Genomic DNA, 21,352 nt, shown 5'->3' with positions numbered 1-21,352 from the left:
ATAAAGTAATATAATATAATAATATAAAGTAATATAATAATATAGTAATATAATATAATAATATAAAGTAATATAATAATGTAGTAATATAATATAATAATATAAAGTAATATAATAATATAAAGTAATATAATAATGTAGTAATATAATATAATAATATAAAGTAATATAATAATATAAAGTAATATAATAATATAAAGTAATATAATATAATAATGTAAAGTAATATAATAATATAGTAATATAATATAATAATATAAAGTAATATAATAATGTAGTAATATAATATAATAATATAAAGTAATATAATAATATAAAGTAATATAATAATGTAGTAATATAATATAATAATATAAAGTAATATAATAATATAAAGTAATATAATAATATAAAGTAATATAATATAATAATGTAAAGTAATATAATAATATAGTAATATAATATAGTAATATAAAGTAATATAATAATATAGTAATATAATATAATAATATAGTAATATAATAATATAGTAATATAATATAATAATATAGTAATATAATATAATAATATAAAGTAATATAATAATATAAAGTAATATAATAATATAAAGTAATATAATAATATAGTAATATAATATAATAATATAAAGTAATATAATAATATAAAGTAATATAATAATATAAAGTAATATAATAATATAGTAATATAATATAATAATATAAAGTAATATAATAATATAAAGTAATATAATATAATAATATAGTAATATAATAATATAGTAATATAATATAATAATATAAAGTAATATAATAATATAGTAATATAATATAATAATATAGTAATATAATAATATAGTAATATAATATAATAATATAGTAATATAATATAATAATATAAAGTAATATAATAATATAAAGTAATATAATAATATAAAGTAATATAATAATATAGTAATATAATATAATAATATAGTAATATAATAATATAAAGTAATATAATAATATAAAGTAATATAATAATGTAGTAATATAATATAATAATATATAGTAATATAATATAATAATATAAAGTAATATAATAATATAAAGTAATATAATAATATAGTAATATAATATAATAATATAAAGTAATATAATAATGTAGTAATATAATATAATAATATAAAGTAATATAATAATGTAGTAATATAATATAATAATATAAAGTAATATAATAATATAAAGTAATATAATATAATAATATAAAGTAATATAATAATGTAGTAATATAATATAATAATATAAAGTAATATAATAATATAGTAATATAATATAATAATATAAAGTAATATAATAATATAGTAATATAATATAATAATATAGTAATATAATATAATAATATAAAGTAATATAATAATATAGTAATATAATATAATAATATAAAGTAATATAATAATATAGTAATATAATATAATAATATAAAGTAATATAATAATATAAAGTAATATAATAATATAAAGTAATATAATAATATAGTAATATAATATAATAATATAAAGTAATATAATAATATAGTAATATAATATAATAATATAAAGTAATATAATAATGTAGTAATATAATATAATAATATAAAGTAATATAATAATGTAGTAATATAATATAATAATATAAAGTAATATAATAATATAAAGTAATATAATATAATAATATAAAGTAATATAATAATATAGTAATATAATATAATAATATAAAGTAATATAATAATGTAGTAATATAATATAATAATATAAAGTAATATAATAATATAGTAATATAATATAATAATATAAAGTAATATAATAATATAGTAATATAATATAATAATATAGTAATATAATATAATAATATAAAGTAATATAATAATATAGTAATATAATATAATAATATAAAGTAATATAATAATATAGTAATATAATATAATAATATAAAGTAATATAATAATATAAAGTAATATAATAATATAAAGTAATATAATAATATAGTAATATAATATAATAATATAAAGTAATATAATAATATAAAGTAATATAATAATGTAGTAATATAATATAATAATATAAAGTAATATAATAACATAGTAATATAATATAATAATATAAAGTAATATAATAATATAAAGTAATATAATAATGTAGTAATATAATATAATAATATAAAGTAATATAATAATATAGTAATATAATATAATAATATAAAGTAATATAATAATATAGTAATATAATATAATAATATAGTAATATAATAATATAGTAATATAATATAATAATATAAAGTAATATAATAATATAGTAATATAATATAATAATATAAAGTAATATAATAATATAGTAATATAATATAATAATATAAAGTAATATAATAATATAAAGTAATATAATAATATAGTAATATAATATAATAATATAAAGTAATATAATAATATAATAATATAATATAATAATATAAAGTAATATAATAATATAAAGTAATATAATAATATAGTAATATAATATAATAATATAAAGTAATATAATAATATAAAGTAATATAATAATATAGTAATATAATATAATAATATAGTAATATAATAATATAGTAATATAATATAATAATATAAAGTAATATAATAATATAGTAATATAATATAATAATATAAAGTAATATAATAATATAAAGTAATATAATAATATAAAGTAATATAATAATATAGTAATATAATATAATAATATAAAGTAATATAATAATATAATAATATAATATAATAATATAAAGTAATATAATAATATAAAGTAATATAATAATATAGTAATATAATATAATAATATAAAGTAATATAATAATATAAAGTAATATAATAATATAAAGTAATATAATAATATAGTAATATAATATAATAATATAGTAATATAATAATATAGTACTATAATATAATAATATAGTAATATAATAATATAGTAATATAATATAATAATATAAAGTAATATAATAATATAGTAATATAATATAATAATATAAAGTAATATAATAATATAGTAATATAATATAATAATATAAAGTAATATAATAATATAAAGTAATATAATAATATAGTAATATAATATAATAATATAAAGTAATATAATAATATAATAATATAATATAATAATATAGTAATATAATAATATAGTAATATAATATAATAATATAAAGTAATATAATATAATAATATAAAGTAATATAATAATGTAGTAATATAATATAATAATATAAAGTAATATAATAATATAGTAATATAATATAATAATATAAAGTAATATAATAATATAGTAATATAATATAATAATATAGTAATATAATATAATAATATAAAGTAATATAATAATATAGTAATATAATATAATAATATAAAGTAATATAATAATATAGTAATATAATATAATAATATAAAGTAATATAATAATATAAAGTAATATAATAATATAAAGTAATATAATAATATAGTAATATAATATAATAATATAAAGTAATATAATAATATAAAGTAATATAATAATGTAGTAATATAATATAATAATATAAAGTAATATAATAACATAGTAATATAATATAATAATATAAAGTAATATAATAATATAAAGTAATATAATAATGTAGTAATATAATATAATAATATAAAGTAATATAATAATATAGTAATATAATATAATAATATAAAGTAATATAATAATATAGTAATATAATATAATAATATAGTAATATAATAATATAGTAATATAATATAATAATATAAAGTAATATAATAATATAGTAATATAATATAATAATATAAAGTAATATAATAATATAGTAATATAATATAATAATATAAAGTAATATAATAATATAAAGTAATATAATAATATAGTAATATAATATAATAATATAAAGTAATATAATAATATAATAATATAATAATATAAAGTAATATAATAATATAAAGTAATATAATAATATAGTAATATAATATAATAATATAAAGTAATATAATAATATAAAGTAATATAATAATATAAAGTAATATAATAATATAGTAATATAATATAATAATATAGTAATATAATAATATAGTAATATAATATAATAATATAAAGTAATATAATAATATAGTAATATAATATAATAATATAAAGTAATATAATAATATAGTAATATAATATAATAATATAAAGTAATATAATAATATAAAGTAATATAATAATATAGTAATATAATATAATAATATAAAGTAATATAATAATATAATAATATAATATAATAATATAAAGTAATATAATAATATAAAGTAATATAATAATATAGTAATATAATATAATAATATAAAGTAATATAATAATATAAAGTAATATAATAATATAAAGTAATATAATAATATAGTAATATAATATAATAATATAAAGTAATATAATAATATAGTAATATAATATAATAATATAGTAATATAATAATATAGTAATATAATATAATAATATAAAGTAATATAATAATATAGTAATATAATATAATAATATAAAGTAATATAATAATATAATAGTAATATAATAATATAATAGTAATATAATAATATAATAGTAATATAATAATATAGTAATATAATATAATAATATAAAGTAATATAATAATATAGTAATATAATATAATAATATAGTAATATAATATAATAATATAAAGTAATATAATAATATAGTAATATAATATAATAATATAGTAATATAATATAATAATATAAAGTAATATAATAATAGAATAATATAATATAATTATATAAAGTAATATAATAATATAAAGTAATATAATAATATAGTAATATAATATAATAATATAAAGTAATATAATAATATAAAGTAATATAATAATATAAAGTAATATAATAATATAGTAATATAATATAATAATATAAAGTAATATAATAATATAGTAATATAATATAATAATATAGTAATATAATAATATAGTAATATAATATAATAATATAAAGTAATATAATAATATAGTAATATAATATAATAATATAAAGTAATATAATAATATAAAGTAATATAATAATATAGTAATATAATATAATAATATAAAGTAATATAATAATATAGTAATATAATATAATAATATAGTAATATAATAATATAGTAATATAATATAATAATATAAAGTAATATAATAATATAGTAATATAATATAATAATATAAAGTAATATAATAATATAATAGTAATATAATAATATAGTAATATAATATAATAATATAAAGTAATATAATAATATAATAGTAATATAATAATATAGTAATATAATATAATAATATAAAGTAATATAAAAATATAGTAATATAATATAATAATATAAAGTAATATAATAATATAATAGTAATATAATAATATAGTAATATAATATAATAATATAAAGTAATATAATAATATAGTAATATAATATAATAATATAAAGTAATATAATAATATAATAGTAATATAATAATATAATAGTAATATAATAATGTAATAGTAATATAATAGTAATATAATAATATAATACTATAGACATATAATAGTATAGAAATATAATAATATAATAATATAGACATATAATAGTAATATAATAATATATAAATATAATAATGTAATAGTAATATAATAATAATATAATAATATAATAATATAGACATATGATAGTATAGAAATATAATAATATAATAATATGGAAATATAATAATATAACAGTAATATAATAATATGATACTATAGACATAATAATATAGAAATATAATAATTTACTAATATAGTAATATAATAATACAAAAGTAATATTTTAATATAATAGTAATATAATATAATAATATAGACATATGATAAAATAATAGTAATATAATAATATAATAGTAATATAATAATATAATAGTAATATAATATAATAATATAATAGTAATATAATAATATAATAGTAATATAATAATATAATAGTAATATAATATAATAATATAATAGTAATATAATATAATAATATAGACATATGATAAAATAATAGTAATATAATAATATAATAGTAATATAATAATATATAGGCTAATATATAGGCTCCTACTGGAGCCTTATGGAAGGTTATGGCAGATAAATGGGGATATTCTGGACCCTCTATGGCATAGAGAGGGTGCTTTTAGTGAAACAGTCAAAGCTGTAGGGGCTTCAGGCCTCTCATTCAGAGAGCAGGTAACTATGCCTCTGCCCGTCTCCTTTTTTGAGGAGAAGTGTAATATAACCTGCATTGCTTGCTGTTTGGGGTTTTAGGCTGGGTTTCTGTACAGCCCTTTGAGATATCAGCTGATGTACGAAGGGCTTTAATATAAATCAATTTGATTTGAAGTGTCAACATCAATTTCTCTTCTCTGACCGCTGTCCAGTCAATCTGTTGGGCAGGGACCTCCTGTGTAAACTGGGCATCAACATAACATGTGGCCGAACCGGTTTAACCGTTATTCATGAGGAAGAGGAGGAAGAGGTGGAGCAATTGATGTTAATGTCTGAGTTTTGTAACTGGTATTATGCATGGGATGTTGATGATGAGGTGCCCAATATTGCTCATGTTTTCTCAATGGCCAAAACCCATTAGGGCCACGAGGGCAGTTTCATGTCTGAAGCAGGGTTACATTGCACCTCCCATTTTTCACCATTGACAAGAGATCTCCATTATGAGAAACAATGGCTGTGTGCTACATCACAGGATGAGTCAGTGCAGTGTGAGGGTTTATACTGTAGCAGTGATTTCTGTGATTTAGGGGTTAATCTAACCCCTGCACAAAAAGACCTGTTTGAGGATAACTCACCACGTGTCCCTGTCAAAATCAGATAGAGTAGAATAGCCGGATACTGGAATTTGGATTAAATGCTTGGTTGATACTATAGACTGGGAGATGCGGGGGAGCAATTGAGAGGGGTCCCTTTCTACCAGGCGCCCATTTAGACCCTGATGGGTCAACATATTCACCCAGCACACTGACAAGTTGTTACCCACTCAGTTGGGAAACACCAACTGAGAGGGGTGTGCATGGTGTTGATCAGGTTTATTTTTCTACAAATATCATGTTGGTGAGTGAAGACTCACCCCTCCTGAGAGGGGTCCCTGAATGCCTATGGGCAAGGGACAAATATTATTTTGGTAGAATGAAGGGAGCTGAGCCAATGGTAGTCACTCCTAAAGATACCAGGCATCCATCTAGAGCACAGTATCCACTCAGTAGGGAGGCAATAGCAGGTATTACACCTGTTCATGCATCCTTGTTAGCTAATGGTGCTTTAATTCCCTGTCCAGAATCACCCTGTAACACCCCTATCTGGGGCGGCAGGGTAGCCTAGTGGTTAGAGCGTTGGACTAGTAACCAGCAGGTAGCCTAGTGGTTAGAGCGTTGGACTAGTAACCAGCAGGTAGCCTGGTGGTTAGAGCATTGGACTAGTAACCAGCAGGGTAGCCTAGTGGTTAGAGCGTTGGACTAGTAACCAGCAGGTAGCCTAGTGGTTAGAGCGTTGGACTAGTAACCAGCAGGTAGCCTGGTGGTTACAGCGTTGGACTAGTAACCAGCAGGGTAGCCTAGTGGTTAGAGTGTTGGACTAGTAACCAGCAGGGTAGCCTAGTGGTTAGAGTGTTGGACTAGTAACCAGCAGGGTTGCCTAGTGGTTAGAGCGTTGGACTAGTAACCAGCAGGGTAGCCTAGTGGTTAGAGCGTTGGACTAGTAACCAGCAGGGTAGCCTAGTGGTTAGAGCGTTGGACTAGTAACCAGCAGGTAGCCTAGTGGTTAGAGCGTTGGACTAGTAACCAGCAGGTATTCTAGTGGTTAGAGTGTTGGACTAGTAACCAGCAGGGTCGCCTAGTGGTTAGAGCGTTGGACTAGTAACCAGCAGGGTAGCCTAGTGGTTAGAGAGTTGGACTAGTAACCAGCAGGTAGACTAGTGGTTAGAGCGTTGGACTAGTAACCAGCAGGTAGACTAGTGGTTAGAGCGTTGGACTAGTAACCAGCAGGTAGACTAGTGGTTAGAGCGTTGGACTAGTAACCAGCAGGTAGACTAGTGGTTAGAGAGTTGGACTAGTAACCAGCAGGTAGACTAGTGGTTAGAGCGTTGGACTAGTAACCAGCAGGTATTCTAGTGGTTAGAGTGTTGGACTAGTAACCAGCAGGGTCGCCTAGTGGTTAGAGAGTTGGACTAGTAACCAGCAGGGTAGCCTAGTGGTTAGAGCGTTGGACTAGTAACCAGCAGGTAGACTAGTGGTTAGAGCGTTGGACTAGTAACCAGCAGGTAGACTAGTGGTTAGAGCGTTGGACTAGTAACCAGCAGGTAGACTAGTGGTTAGAGCGTTGGACTAGTAACCAGCAGGTAGACTAGTGGTTAGAGCGTTGGACTAGTAAGCGTTGGACTAGCCTTAGTGCAAAATCTGTAGGGTTTTATACCCCCTGAGGACAGCACTCAGATTCAGTATGTGGATGAATCAGCACTCTGATTCAGTATGTGGATGAATCAGCACTCTGATTCAGTATGTGGATGAATCAGCACTCTGATTCAGTATGTGGATGAATCAGCACTCTGATTCAGTATGTGGATGAATCAGCATTCTGGTTCAGTATGTGGATGATTTGTTGTTGTGCTCCAGCTCAATGGAATCTTGTGAAACTGATACTGCGGCTCTGTTGATATTTCTGTCCACAAAGTTTCAAAGAAGAAGTTACAGTTGGTTTCACAGACAGTGAAGTATCTGGGTCATGACAGCACTCCCAATGGCAGGCAGCTGGGCACAGAGAGGATACAGGCTATTCTCTCCGTCCCACAGCCGGTTACTCAACAACACATGATGTCATTGACTGGTATGGCAGGGTATTGTAGGGCGTGGTTACCTGACTATGCTGAGGTGGTGCAGCCGCTTACTGACCTTATTTATTATGGCCACAAAATGGCTGTGAGGGACAAAATGAAGTGGACACCAGAGGGACTGACTGCTCTGACCAGACTGGAACAACTCATGACTACTTCTCCCTGTGTGGGGCTCCCTGACCAGTCTAAACCTTTTAACTGCTTTGTTTGTGAGAAAAATGGTTTTATGTAATCTGTTTTAACACAGGATCATGGAGGAAAGCAGCGCCCAGTTGGGTATTATTCCAAACAGCTGGACAGTGTGGCCAGAGGTCTGGTTTGTTGTTTGAGAGCTGTGGCTGCAGCTACTGCAGCTGTGATGGCTTGTGCAGACATTGTTGTCATGTGTGAACTCACTGTACACGTGCCTCATGCAGTTCATGCTCTTATTTCACAGGCAAAGACGGCCCATCTAACACCAGCTCCACTCCTCCATTATCAGAATGACGGCCCATCTAACACCAGCTCCATTATCAGAATGACGGCCCATCTAACACCAGCCAAATTATCAGAATGACGGCCCATCTAACACCAGCTCCACTCCTCCATTGTCAGAATGACGGCCCATCTAACACCAGCTCTACTGCTGTATTATCAGAATGTTCTTCTTACAATGTCTCATGTGACCCTGAATAGGTGCACTGAGGACGATGGAGAGCCGCACGACTGTGCTGCCCTGGTGGAGCTTGTCTCTAAACCAAGGTTGGATTTAACTGATGTCCCTTTGCTAAACACACATGTGGAACTGTTTGTAGATGGCTGAGAAAGGAGAACCATTGGTTGCGTATGCGGTTACTACTGCCTCAACCACACTGGAAAGTGCTAAATTACCCTCCCACCTTTCTGCCCAAGCAGCAGAACTCTTTGCACTCACTAGAGCATTAGCTAAAGGCCAGTCTGCTATCATCTATACAGATAGCAGATATGTCTTTGGTTTGGTACATGATTTGGTACTCTGTGGAAACAGCGTTGCTTCCTGACCTCCTCCTCTGGTAAGACAATCTCTCATTCAAAACTTGTTTATACTAGATGCTATTTGGCTCCCTTCTGAAGTTGCTATTTGTAAGTGCATCGCTCATGCTAACTCTTCCGACCCTGTCTCCAAAGGTAACGCTATGGCTGACTTGGCAGCTAAGGCAGCAGCTGTCTCCGTGGAGGCCCCTGTGTTACAGATGGTTTAACTTCCTGATCATAACGGCAGGGTAGCCTAGTGGTTAGAGCGGTTGGACTAGTAACCGGAAAGCTGCAAGTTCAAACCCTGACAAGTTCAAAAGCTGACAAGGTACAAATCTGTCGTTCTGCCCCTGAACAGGCAGTTAACCCACTGTTCCCAGGCCGTCATTGAAAATAAGAATTTGTTCTTAACTGACTTGCCTGGTTAAATAAAGGTAAAATAAAAAAATAAAAAAAATAACCTCTTCTCTCTCACTGATATCTCTGACTTGCAATCATCTGTGGTTCCTGTTGAGTTGAGGAAGTGGAAACGACTATGTACATACTGTATGACCAGGTGCAGAAACTCTGGCTGGGCCCGGCTGGGCTACCAGTCTTACCACGTTCATGTTTCCCCTACTTAGCTAAGTTGTCACATGGAAGGGATCATGTGTCAAAGGGGGGAGTTGTGATTTTGTAAATATATTTTGGTTTGTACCTTGGTTTTCTGTGTTTGCTGAACAATTTTGTGCAAAATATGTGATTTGTATGACTAACAACATGGGAAGAGGAATTCCCATGCCACTGTCGACTCATCTGACCCCTCAAGGACCATTTGAACAAATAATGATGGATTTTATTGAACTCTCTCCTTGTCAGGGTTACAAATATTGTCTGGTGATAGTGGATGCCTTCTCCAAGTGGGTAGAGGCTTTCCCATGTCGACATCCCACTGCTATGGCAGTGGCCAAGAATCATCCCAAGGTGGGGGTTACCATCTAAATTAACCAGCGACAATGGCTCCCACTTTGTAAACCTGGTGATACAGAACTTGTCTGAGATTCTGCAGATAGACCTCAGGACCCATTGTAGCTAGCTATAAGCCGCAATCTGGCAGTTTAAATGAACGCCCTAATTAGACCCTAAAATCTAGACCCTAAGAATGTGAAGCTTATTGCAGAGACAGGGCTTTCCTGGGTCACTGTGATGCCCCTGGCTCTGATGTACATGTGAGGGCTGTTGGGGATGAATCAGAATTAGTTGGGTAACATAGATAAGATGTTTTATTTGCATTATATGCTTGTGAGTTACTTCTCATCAGAATGTATCTTGTTGTACTATAGTGGTGGCCATTTGCAGTTATCTGTTCTCTGTCCTGGGTTCAGTTACTTGGGCCGCAGAGAGGGGAGAGGTCAAGCTTGTCGTCATGTGTAAACGTATATTTTAAACCATGTGAAGGGATGATTGATGGGGAACCAATTATCTCTTGGCTCCACAATGTATGTGTGCCAGCCACTCCCTATGTTTCCCATCAGGGAGAGGAGGATGGCAGTGTCTGGAACCATTCTATGTTCCCTCTCTCGACCTAGAGGCTCACTTTCCTCTCCGTGAGCTTGTCCAGAATTGGTTGTATTTGGGATGGGAGTGTCTAAAATGACAATTGATATATATCATTGGGTGGGGGTAATGTCTTGGTACCATTTTGTACCAAGAACGAGATAAGAGCTTTGTTTAGGTGACCAAACTGAACGATAATTTATAGCCAATGCTGTCTGGCTAGGGGATATTCCTCTCTGAAGTAAAGTCTTTCTTTGTGTAAGTTCCTAAGACCTGTGGTTTGTCATGTCGTCTAGGGGGGGTGGATCTTTGCTATAAAAGATCCCAGTTGCCATTATGTTGAGGACTCTCAACTTTTCATTAGAGATACTGAACTGTTGAAAGTCAAAATGCTTTGCAAAAGCTGAATTATTATTAAAGGTGAAGATTAAGCATAACTCTGACTGGTGTGTGATTTGCTCTCTCATCATTTGGTAATTAAGGAAATATCCACGACAGGGCGGCCCCACAGAACCACTGGATTGGCTCCTCATGAGGTTCTGACAGGTAGACCAATGAGGATGATCAATTCCCCCTTCCCACAGAACAAGTTGACACTTATGGGCTGTGACAATGAAGTTATTGTACTGCTCTAAACAATGTTCTGAAGGCAATTTTCCCCAGAGTGAAAGCGGCTCTACCCCAGCCACTGGTGGGGATCCTGCACAAACTGCAACCAGGTGACTGGCTGGTGGTGAAAGACATGAGACCAAAGCATTGGAACCAGCAGAGGTGGACTGGACCATACCAGGTGATGCTGATTACTCCCAGTGCTCTTCGTGTAGCTGAGAGGTCTACTTGGATCCACGCCATGACCGTTCAGTCCCATGGCGAGACAACCACTCCAGCTCGAGCCAACGGCAGACTCAGGACAGGAGTCCAGCAAACAATAACCACTCCAGTACCGGAAGAAGCAGAAGGTCAATGCATCCACTGGATGAGCATCACAGTAGGAATCCCGAGGGAAACACTTGGTGGTCACTGCTTAACTATACAGTAAAGACTGAACCGATGTTAGGAAATACCTCCTGTTATGTATGTAGTTTGTTTCCACATTCAGCGATCTCCCCATTCTTACAGTATTCAGTAGAGGTCAGCATTAATGACACTCTATGTGCACTAGAAGGGCTCTTATCCAATGAGAACACAGGGGGTCAACCCTCACTAGGTAGAACACTGAGGGATAAATGCATTAATGACACTCTATGTGCACTAGAAGGGCTCTTATCCCATGAGAACACAGGGGGTCAACCCTCACTAGGTAGAACACTGAGGGATAAATACAAAATAACAACGATTTACGAGTGGGATTTTATTGTTCACATTGGTGCAGTAGAATCATCTTAGAACCTAGATACCAGAACCTATTCAAATCCAACCCCGGCAAACCCCATTCAGAACCTGTCCTGATCCAACCCCGGCGAACCCCATTCAGAACCTGTCCTGATCCAACCCCGGCGAATCCCATTCAGAACCTGTCCTGATCCAACCACCGGCGAACCCCATTCAGAACCTGTCCTGATCCAACCCCGGCGAACCCCATTCAGAACCTGTCCTGATCCAACCCCGGCGAACCCCATTCAGAACCTGTCCTGATCCAACCCCGGCGAACCCCATTCAGAACCTGTCCTGATCCAACCCCGACGAACCCCATTCACCTGTCCTGATCCAACCCCGGCGAACCCCATTCAGAACCTGTCCTGATCCAACCCCGGCGAACCCCATTCAGAACCTGTCCTGATCCAACCCCGGCGAACCCCATTCAGAACCTGTCCTGATCCAACCCCGGCGAACCTCCATTCAGAACCTGTCCTGATCCAACCCCGGCAAACCCCATTCAGAACCTGTCCTGATCCAACCCTGGCAAACCTCCATTTCAGATCCTAATGGTCGGTATGTTATTGTGGCTTGTATACTGAATTCGAAACCAATAACCGTGGTCAATTTATACTGTATATAACAAGGCAGACAGAATTTCAAAGAAGCATTTATGCAAGTACAAGATAGAGGTAAGGGCTTTGGCCTTCCTCACTTCAAACTGTATTATTGGGCTGCTAATCTGAACATTGTCTTTCTGGAGGGAAAGTTTACCTGGGATCTGTCAGAATTATATGCCTTCATGGCTTTTGATTGAGCAAGCCTCCTGTCAATGTTCCTCACTCCCTGCACTTGTTAATAGTCCAGAATATGTGGAAAAAGACACTTATGACTCTAATCCAGTCATTTGTCATACTCTTATGATCTGGAAACAGATGAGGTATTTTCTTAACATACCCACTCTTTACATTGACAGCCCAATTTGTCTGAATCATGCTTTCCACCCTGCATTGGATGATGTGGTGTTTTCACAGTGGAGGGAGAAGGGGCTCACAACAATTGGTAATCTATACATAGATGGCCAGTTAGCTTCATTTCAACAATTACAGGGAAAGTTCAACATGCCAACAACACATTATTTCAGATACCTCCAAATCAGGAATTTCTTAAGGACACAAATCTCACAGTATGGCATTAAGCCAAATAGTCCTACATTAGATAGCTTGATCCTTATCGAACCCCATTCAAAAAGGTTGGTCTCTAGACTGTATGATGTGCTACAGGCCCTCATAGAGGTATCCACAGACACTATTAAAAGGGTCGGTCTCTAGACTGTATGATGTGCTACAGGCCCTCATAGAGGTATCCACAGACACTATTAAAAGGGTCGGTCTCTAGACTGTATGATGTGCTATAGGCCCCCATAGAGGTATCCACAGACACTATTAAAAGGGTCGGTCTCTAGACTGTATGATGTGCTATAGGCCCTCATAGAGGTATCCACAGACACTATTAAAAGGGTCGGTCTCTAGACTGTATGATGTGCTATAGGCCCCCATAGAGGTATCCACAGACACTATTAAAAGGGTCGGTCTCTAGACTGTATGATGTGCTATAGGCCCTCATAGAGGTATCCACAGACACTATTAAAAGGTTCGGTCTCTAGACTGTATGATGTGCTATAGGCCCTCATAGAGGTATCCACAGACACTATTAAAAGGGTCGGTCTCTAGACTGTATGATGTGCTATAGGCCCTCATAGAGGTATCCACAGACACTATTAAAAGGGTCGGTCTCTAGACTGTATGATGTGCTATAGGCCCTCATAGAGGTATCCACAGACACTATTAAAAGGGTCGGTCTCTAGACTGTATGATGTGCTACAGGCCCTCATAGAGGTATCCACAGACACTATTAAAAAGGTCGGTCTCTAGACTGTATGATGTGCTACAGGCCCTCATAGAGGTATCCACAGACACTATTAAAAGGGTCGGTCTCTAGACTGTATGATGTGCTACAGGCCCTCATAGAGGTATCCACAGACACTATTAAAAGGGTCGGTCTCTAGACTGTATGATGTGCTATAGGCCCTCATAGAGGTATCCACAGACACTATTAAAAGGGTCGGTCTCTAGACTATATGATGTGCTACAGGCCCCCATAGAGGTATCCACAGACACTATTAAAAGGGTCGGTCTCTAGACTGTATGATGTGCTATAGGCCCCCATAGAGGTATCCACAGACACTATTAAAAGGGTCGGTCTCTAGACTGTATGATGTGCTATAGGCCCTCATAGAGGTATCCACAGACACTATTAAAAGGGTCGGTCTCTAGACTATATGATGTGCTACAGGCCCCCATAGAGGTATCCACAGACACTATTAAAAGGGTCGGTCTCTAGACTGTATGATGTGCTATAGGCCCCCATAGAGGTATCCACAGACACTATTAAAAGGGTCGGTCTCTAGACTGTATGATGTGCTATAGGCCCTCATAGAGGTATCCACAGACACTATTAAAAGGGTCGGTCTCTAGACTGTATGATGTGCTATAGGCCCTCATAGAGGTATCCACAGACACTATTAAAAGGGTCGGTCTCTAGACTGTATGATGTGCTACAGGCCCACATAGAGGTATCCACAGACACTATTAAAAGGGCTTGGGAACAAGAACTTGGCTCAGAAATCTCAGATGAGGACTGGGTAGAAGCTCTCAGATGAGGACTGGGTAGAAGCTCTCAGATGAGGACTGGGTAGAAGCTCTCAGATGAGGACTGAGTAGAAGCTCTCAGATGAGGACTGAGTAGAAGCTCTGAGATGAGGACTGGGTAGAAGCTCTCAGATGAGGACTGGATAGAAGCTCTCAGATGAGGACTGGGTAGAAGCTCTCAGATGAGGACTGGGTAGAAGCTCTCAGATGAGGACTGGGTAGAAGCTCTGAGATGAGGACTGAGTAGAAGCTCTCAGATGAGGACTGGGTAGAAGCTCTCAGATGAGGAATGGGTAGAAGCTCTCAGATGAGGACTGGGTAGAAGCTCTCAGATGAGGACTGGGTAGAAGCTCTCAGATGAGGACTGGGTAGAAGCTCTCAGATGAGGACTGAGTAGAAGCTCTGAGATGAGGACTGAGTAGAAGCTCTCAGGAATATAAACCACAGTTCAGTGAATGCCAGACACAACCTTGTACAGTTTAAGGTGATACACAGGTTACATTACTCAAAAGTAAAACTGCATGAAATATTCCTGGACACCTCACCGCTGTGTGAGAGGTGCAAGCAGGATGAGGGGACGGACACCTCACCACTGTGTGAGAGGTGCAAGCAGGATGAGGGGACGGACACCTCACCACTGTGTGAGAGGTGCAAGCAGGACGAGGGGACGGACACCTCACCACTGTGTGAGAGGTGCAAGCAGGACGAGGGGACGGACACCTCACCACTGTGTGAGAGGTGCAAGCAGGACGAGGGGACGGACACCTCACCACTGTGTGAGAGGTGCAAGCAGGACGAGGGGACGGACACCTCACCACTGTGTGAGAGGTGCAAGCAGGACGAGGGGACGGACACCTCACCACTGTGTGAGAGGTGCAAGCAGGACGAGGGGACGGACACCTCACCACTGTGTGAGAGGTGCAAGCAGGACGAGGGGACGGACACCTCACCACTGTGTGAGAGGTGCAAGCAGGATGAGGGGACGGACACCTCACCACTGTGTGAGAGGTGCAAGCAGGATGAGGGGACGGACACCTCACCACTGTGTGAGAGGTGCAAGCAGGATGAGGGGACGGACACCTCACCACTGTGTGAGAGGTGCAAGCAGGACGAGGGGACGGACACCTCACCACTGTGTGAGAGGTGCAAGCAAGACGAGGGGACGGACACCTCACCACTGTGTGAGAGGTGCAAGCAGGACGAGGGGACGGACACCTCACCACTGTGTGAGAGGTGCAAGCAGGATGAGGGGACGGACACCTCACCACTGTGTGAGAGGTGCAAGCAGGATGAGGGGACGGACACCTCACCACTGTGTGAGAGGTGCAAGCAGGATGAGGGGACGGACACCTCACCACTGTGTGAGAGGTGCAAGCAGGGTGAGGGGACGTTGACCCACTTATTTTGGACATGTCCTAAGTTACAGGCTTAATGGGCTCTCATTTTTGATTATTTATCTAGAGCCTTCGATAGAGTTCTAGCCCCAGACCCATTGACCGCTCTGTTTGGTACAGGTGATGGGAATAACCACGAAGGGAAAGCTGTCTCTCTTTGTACTCTATTAGCCAAGAGGCTCATATTACAATTTTGGAAACTGGAGACTGTACCTACCTTTGAAATGTGGTTACGGGATTTAGGGAATGTAATACATATGAAAAGATACGATACAATACCTCCAATAGAAGTCCAACGTTTTACAAAATATGTCAGCCGATACTGGATAAATGGTCTGGTCCCGCTTCATAACTGGGTTGACGATCTGCTGCTACTCTGTGCTGTACTCCACTCAATATTTATTTTGGGTTTAACTACACTGCTTGTAATGACTATATGCTGTCTTCTTATACATGTACCACCTAATAGGATTTAGTTTTATTTTGTGTATGTGTGAGTTAAGTTTTTTTTGTCCTCTAAATTGGCCATCCCATTCAACAGTACAATGAATGTCAATGTTTGTATTGCTGTCTTTATAAAAAAATATAATAACATAAGACCTGGATGATATATCACACACAGTCAGACAGAGAGTATCTCAGGGATACCTTACCAACCAAGGGAAACAACCAGACACTCGTCCAGTCTGATTTAGCTTCTCAGTGTTAATCATTCTCTTTTCTCACTATGGTCAACAAACAGCTGACCACCAAAATGCTGATAACATTGTAAAAGAGAAGAGAGAATGTGACAAAAGAGAGAGGGTCATTTTTTTAACTAGACAAGGAAGTTGTGACGAAATTCTGATTTACAATGACAGCCTACCGAGGAACAGTGGGTTAACTGCCTTGTTCAGGGGCAGAACAACAGATGGGGATTCGAGCCAGCAACCTTTCAGTTACTGGCTCAATGCTCTAACCAGAGGGCTACCTGCCACCCAGGCTCAGGTAAGAGGGGACTCAGTAGAGAGAATATGAGACAGAAGTTCGATATCTCAGAGCACTTAGACAGAAGTTCGATATCTCAGAGCACTTAGACAGAAGTTCGATATCTCAGAGCACTTAGACAGAAGTTCGATATCTCAGAGCACTTAGACAGAAGTTTGATATCTCAGAGCACTTAGACAGAAGTTCGATATCTCAGAGCACTTAGACAGAAGTTCGATATCTCAGAGCACTTAGACAGAAGTTCGATATCTCAGAGCACTTAGACAGAAGTTCGATATCTCAGAGCACTTAGACAGAAGTTCGATATCTCAGAGCACTTAGACAGAAGTTCGATATCTCAGAGCACTTAGACAGAAGTTCGATATCTCAGAGCACTTAGACAGAAGTTCGATATCTCAGAGCACTTAGACAGAAGTTCGATATCTCAGAGCACTTAGACAGAAGTTCGATATCTCAGAGCACTTAGACAGAAGTTTGATATCTCAGAGCACTTAGACAGAAGTTCGATATCTCAGAGCACTTAGACAGAAGTTCGATATCTCAGAGCACTTAGACAGAAGTTTGATATCTCAGAGCACTTAGACAGAAGTTCGATATCTCAGAGCACTTAGACAGAAGTTCGATATCTCAGAGCACTTAGACAGAAGTTCGATATCTCAGAGCACTTAGACAGAAGTTCGATATCTCAGAGCACTTAGACAGAAGTTCAATATCTCAGAGCACTTAGACAGAAGTTCGATATCTCAGAGCACTTAGACAGAAGTTCAATATCTCAGAGCACTTAGACAGAAGTTCGATATCTCAGAGCACTTAGACAGAAGTTCGATATCTCAGAGCACTTAGACAGAAGTTCGATATCTCAGAGCACTTAGACAGAAGTTCAATATCTCAGAGCACTTAGACAGAAGTTCGATATCTCAGAGCACTTAGACAGAAGTTCGATATCTCAGAGCACTTAGACAGAAGTTCGATATCTCAGAGCACTTAGACAGAAGTTCGATATCTCAGAGCACTTAGACAGAAGTTTGATATCTCAGAGCACTTAGACAGAAGTTCAATATCTCAGAGCACTTAGACAGAAGTTCGATATCTCAGAGCACTTAGACAGAAGTTCAATATCTCAGAGCACTTAGACAGAAGTTCGATATCTCAGAGCACTTAGACAGAAGTTCGATATCTCAGAGCACTTAGACAGAAGTTCGATATCTCAGAGCACTTAGACAGAAGTTCAATATCTCAGAGCACTTAGACAGAAGTTCGATATCTCAGAGCACTTAGACAGAAGTTTGATATCTCAGAGCACTTAGACAGAAGTTCAATATCTCAGAGCACTTAGACAGAAGTTCGATATCTCAGAGCACTTAGACAGAAGTTCGATATCTCAGAGCACTGAGACAGAAGTTCAATATCTCAGAGCACTTAGACAGAAGTTCGATATCTCAGAGCACTTAGACAGAAGTTCGATATCTCAGAGCACTGAGACAGAAGTTCAATATCTCAGAGCACTTAGACAGAAGTTCGATATCTCAGAGCACTTAGACAGAAGTTCGATATCTCAGAGCACTTAGACAGAAGTTCGATATCTCAGAGCACTTAGACAGAAGTTCGATATCTCAGAGCACTTACCCAGAAGAGGAAGTTGAACATGAACATCAGGTATTTGATGCATTTGATTCCTCCTACGACTCCCATGGTAAAATACAGCACAGGTCTGGTGGTGGAGAGAAATATCCCAGACAAGTCTAGTCAGAGTTAGACCTGCGGTTCCCAGAGAAGTCTAGTCAGAGTTAAACCTACGGTTCCCAGAGAAGTCTCGTCAGAGTTAAACCTACGGTTCCCAGAGAAGTCTAGTCAGAGTTAGACCTGCGGTTCCCAGAGAAGTCTCGTCAGAGTTAAACCGACGGTTCCCAGAGAAGTCTCGTCAGAGTTAAACCTACGGTTCCCAGAGAAGTCTAGTCAGAGTTAAACCTGCGGTTCCCAGAGAAGTCTAGTCAGAGTTAAACCGACGGTTCCCAGAGAAGTCTAGTCAGAGTTAAACCTGCGGTTCCCAGAGAAGTCTAGTCAGAGTTAAACCTGCGGAAAGAAACCTGTGAATGAACACGAAGGAGAGAGGTCTGTGGAGAATTCCTGAGCCACACCCTCCAACCTCACTTGTTCTTTGTTAGTCAGTCAGTCAAGCAGGAAGGGAGGGGCTCGACTAAAGCTTACAACAAGCTCTACGCAGACGCAAGATTCTGAGTGTTGCAATGTTGTTTTTCCTCGTACCTGCATTCAACATACCTTTCTTACTACCTGAAAATGGAGACATATCATTCCTTCCTCAGCCATGGGGGCAGGATTTCGCTTGGTTCCTTGATCTGATCTATAGACTATACACAGGGCCTTCGGAAAGTATTCAGACCCCTTGACCTTTTCCACATTCTGTTACGTTACAGCCTTATTGTCACGGATCCTTCCAGAACGTTCATCACACACACCTGTCCCCTATTCCCACTGATTATTACTTGAATAAGTGGTGCCCTTTGGTTTCTATTGGGCTGTTGATTATTGTTACTATGTCCGTTGGTGCGTGTGAGTAACTGTGCTGTGTGTTTTGGGCTTTCGTGCCATTGTGGATTGTGCAGATGATTACGGGTCTGGTCCCCTGTGTTAAACATTGTGCAGATGATTACGGGTCTGGTCCCGTATGTTAATCATTGTGCAGATGATTACGGATCTGGTCCCGTATGTTAAACATTGGGCGCTTGTGTTATTTATTTGAGGTATTCCTCGCTCTTTTGTTTTGGGTTTCTACCCTGTGCTTTGTTACGTGTTTGTTTGGTCTTCGACTTAATCCATTTTAGAATAAGGCTGTAACGTACCAAAATGTGGAAAAAGTTAAGGAGTCAAAAAGTCAAGGAGTCTGAGTCTGGCTCTAACCAACTGTGCAATTTTTAAGTAATAAAAAGGTATTGGGTGAACAATAGATAAGTAAAGAAATAAAAATGTATTAGAATCTACCCAAAAAGGTATTTTGTTTAGAAGTAATAACTATTGTGAAATGGTAGAACCGGCTGTAGTCTATTGGACCAGACCATCACATAGAGATGAAGGCCTTGTTTCTATTGGACCAGACCATCACATGGATATGAAGGCCTTGTTTCTATTGGACCAGACCATCACATGTAGATGAAGGCCTTGTTTCTATTGGACCATACCTTCACATGTAGATGAAGGCCTTGTTTCTATTGGACCAGACCATCACATAGAGATGAAGGCCTTGTTTCTATTGGACCAGGCCATTTATATAGGATCAGATCATCAGACTGTGTAGAGTGTCTCCATCTAGTGGTGGAAATAGAACACTGCAGGTCAGATGTACCAGTTATGGTGATGATGAGGCGGAGGAGGAGCTTGTTGGCTCCAATAGTTCTCTGTTCTGCCAGCCACATGATAATAGAGGTAGCTAAGCCTCCTGGAGATTTACTACTGGATGTGCAGGCTTTTGTTCCAGCCCTGCTCTAGAAAACCTGATTTTAAGTTCATTTGGATTT

At 34.5% G+C, this 21,352-nt stretch overlaps 1 protein-coding gene and 1 long non-coding RNA gene across 3 annotated transcripts in view; both read right to left on the bottom strand.

Moving 5' to 3' along the window:
- The window catches only part of cd9b (CD9 molecule b), a 41,277-nt gene that overhangs the window by 9,363 nt on the left and 10,562 nt on the right, over positions 1-21,352 (bottom strand). The window contains exon 1 of one of the 2 annotated variants that reach the window (XM_090201488.1): positions 19,446-20,242. The exons of the other annotated variant lie outside the window; for it this stretch is intronic. Within the exon in view, the coding sequence (XP_090057614.1) occupies positions 19,446-19,511 (66 nt within the window). The 5' untranslated portion in view covers positions 19,512-20,242. Of the gene's footprint in view, positions 1-19,445; positions 20,243-21,352 lie in introns of those variants that run through there. 2 annotated transcript variants of the gene reach the window in all.
- LOC149978223 (uncharacterized) lies at positions 15,415-18,976 on the bottom strand. Its single transcript, XR_016487003.1, has 2 exons — positions 16,789-18,976; positions 15,415-15,978 (listed from the first exon to the last, which is right to left on the bottom strand). It is a non-coding gene; the product is annotated as an uncharacterized LOC149978223 (long non-coding RNA).

Source organism: Oncorhynchus mykiss, chromosome 15 (assembly GCF_057628025.1).
Source record: "Oncorhynchus mykiss isolate SJ-2025 chromosome 15, ASM5762802v1, whole genome shotgun sequence".
Classification (NCBI taxonomy): domain Eukaryota; kingdom Metazoa; phylum Chordata; class Actinopteri; order Salmoniformes; family Salmonidae; genus Oncorhynchus; species Oncorhynchus mykiss.
This window is presented reverse-complemented; position numbering and strand designations above follow the sequence as displayed.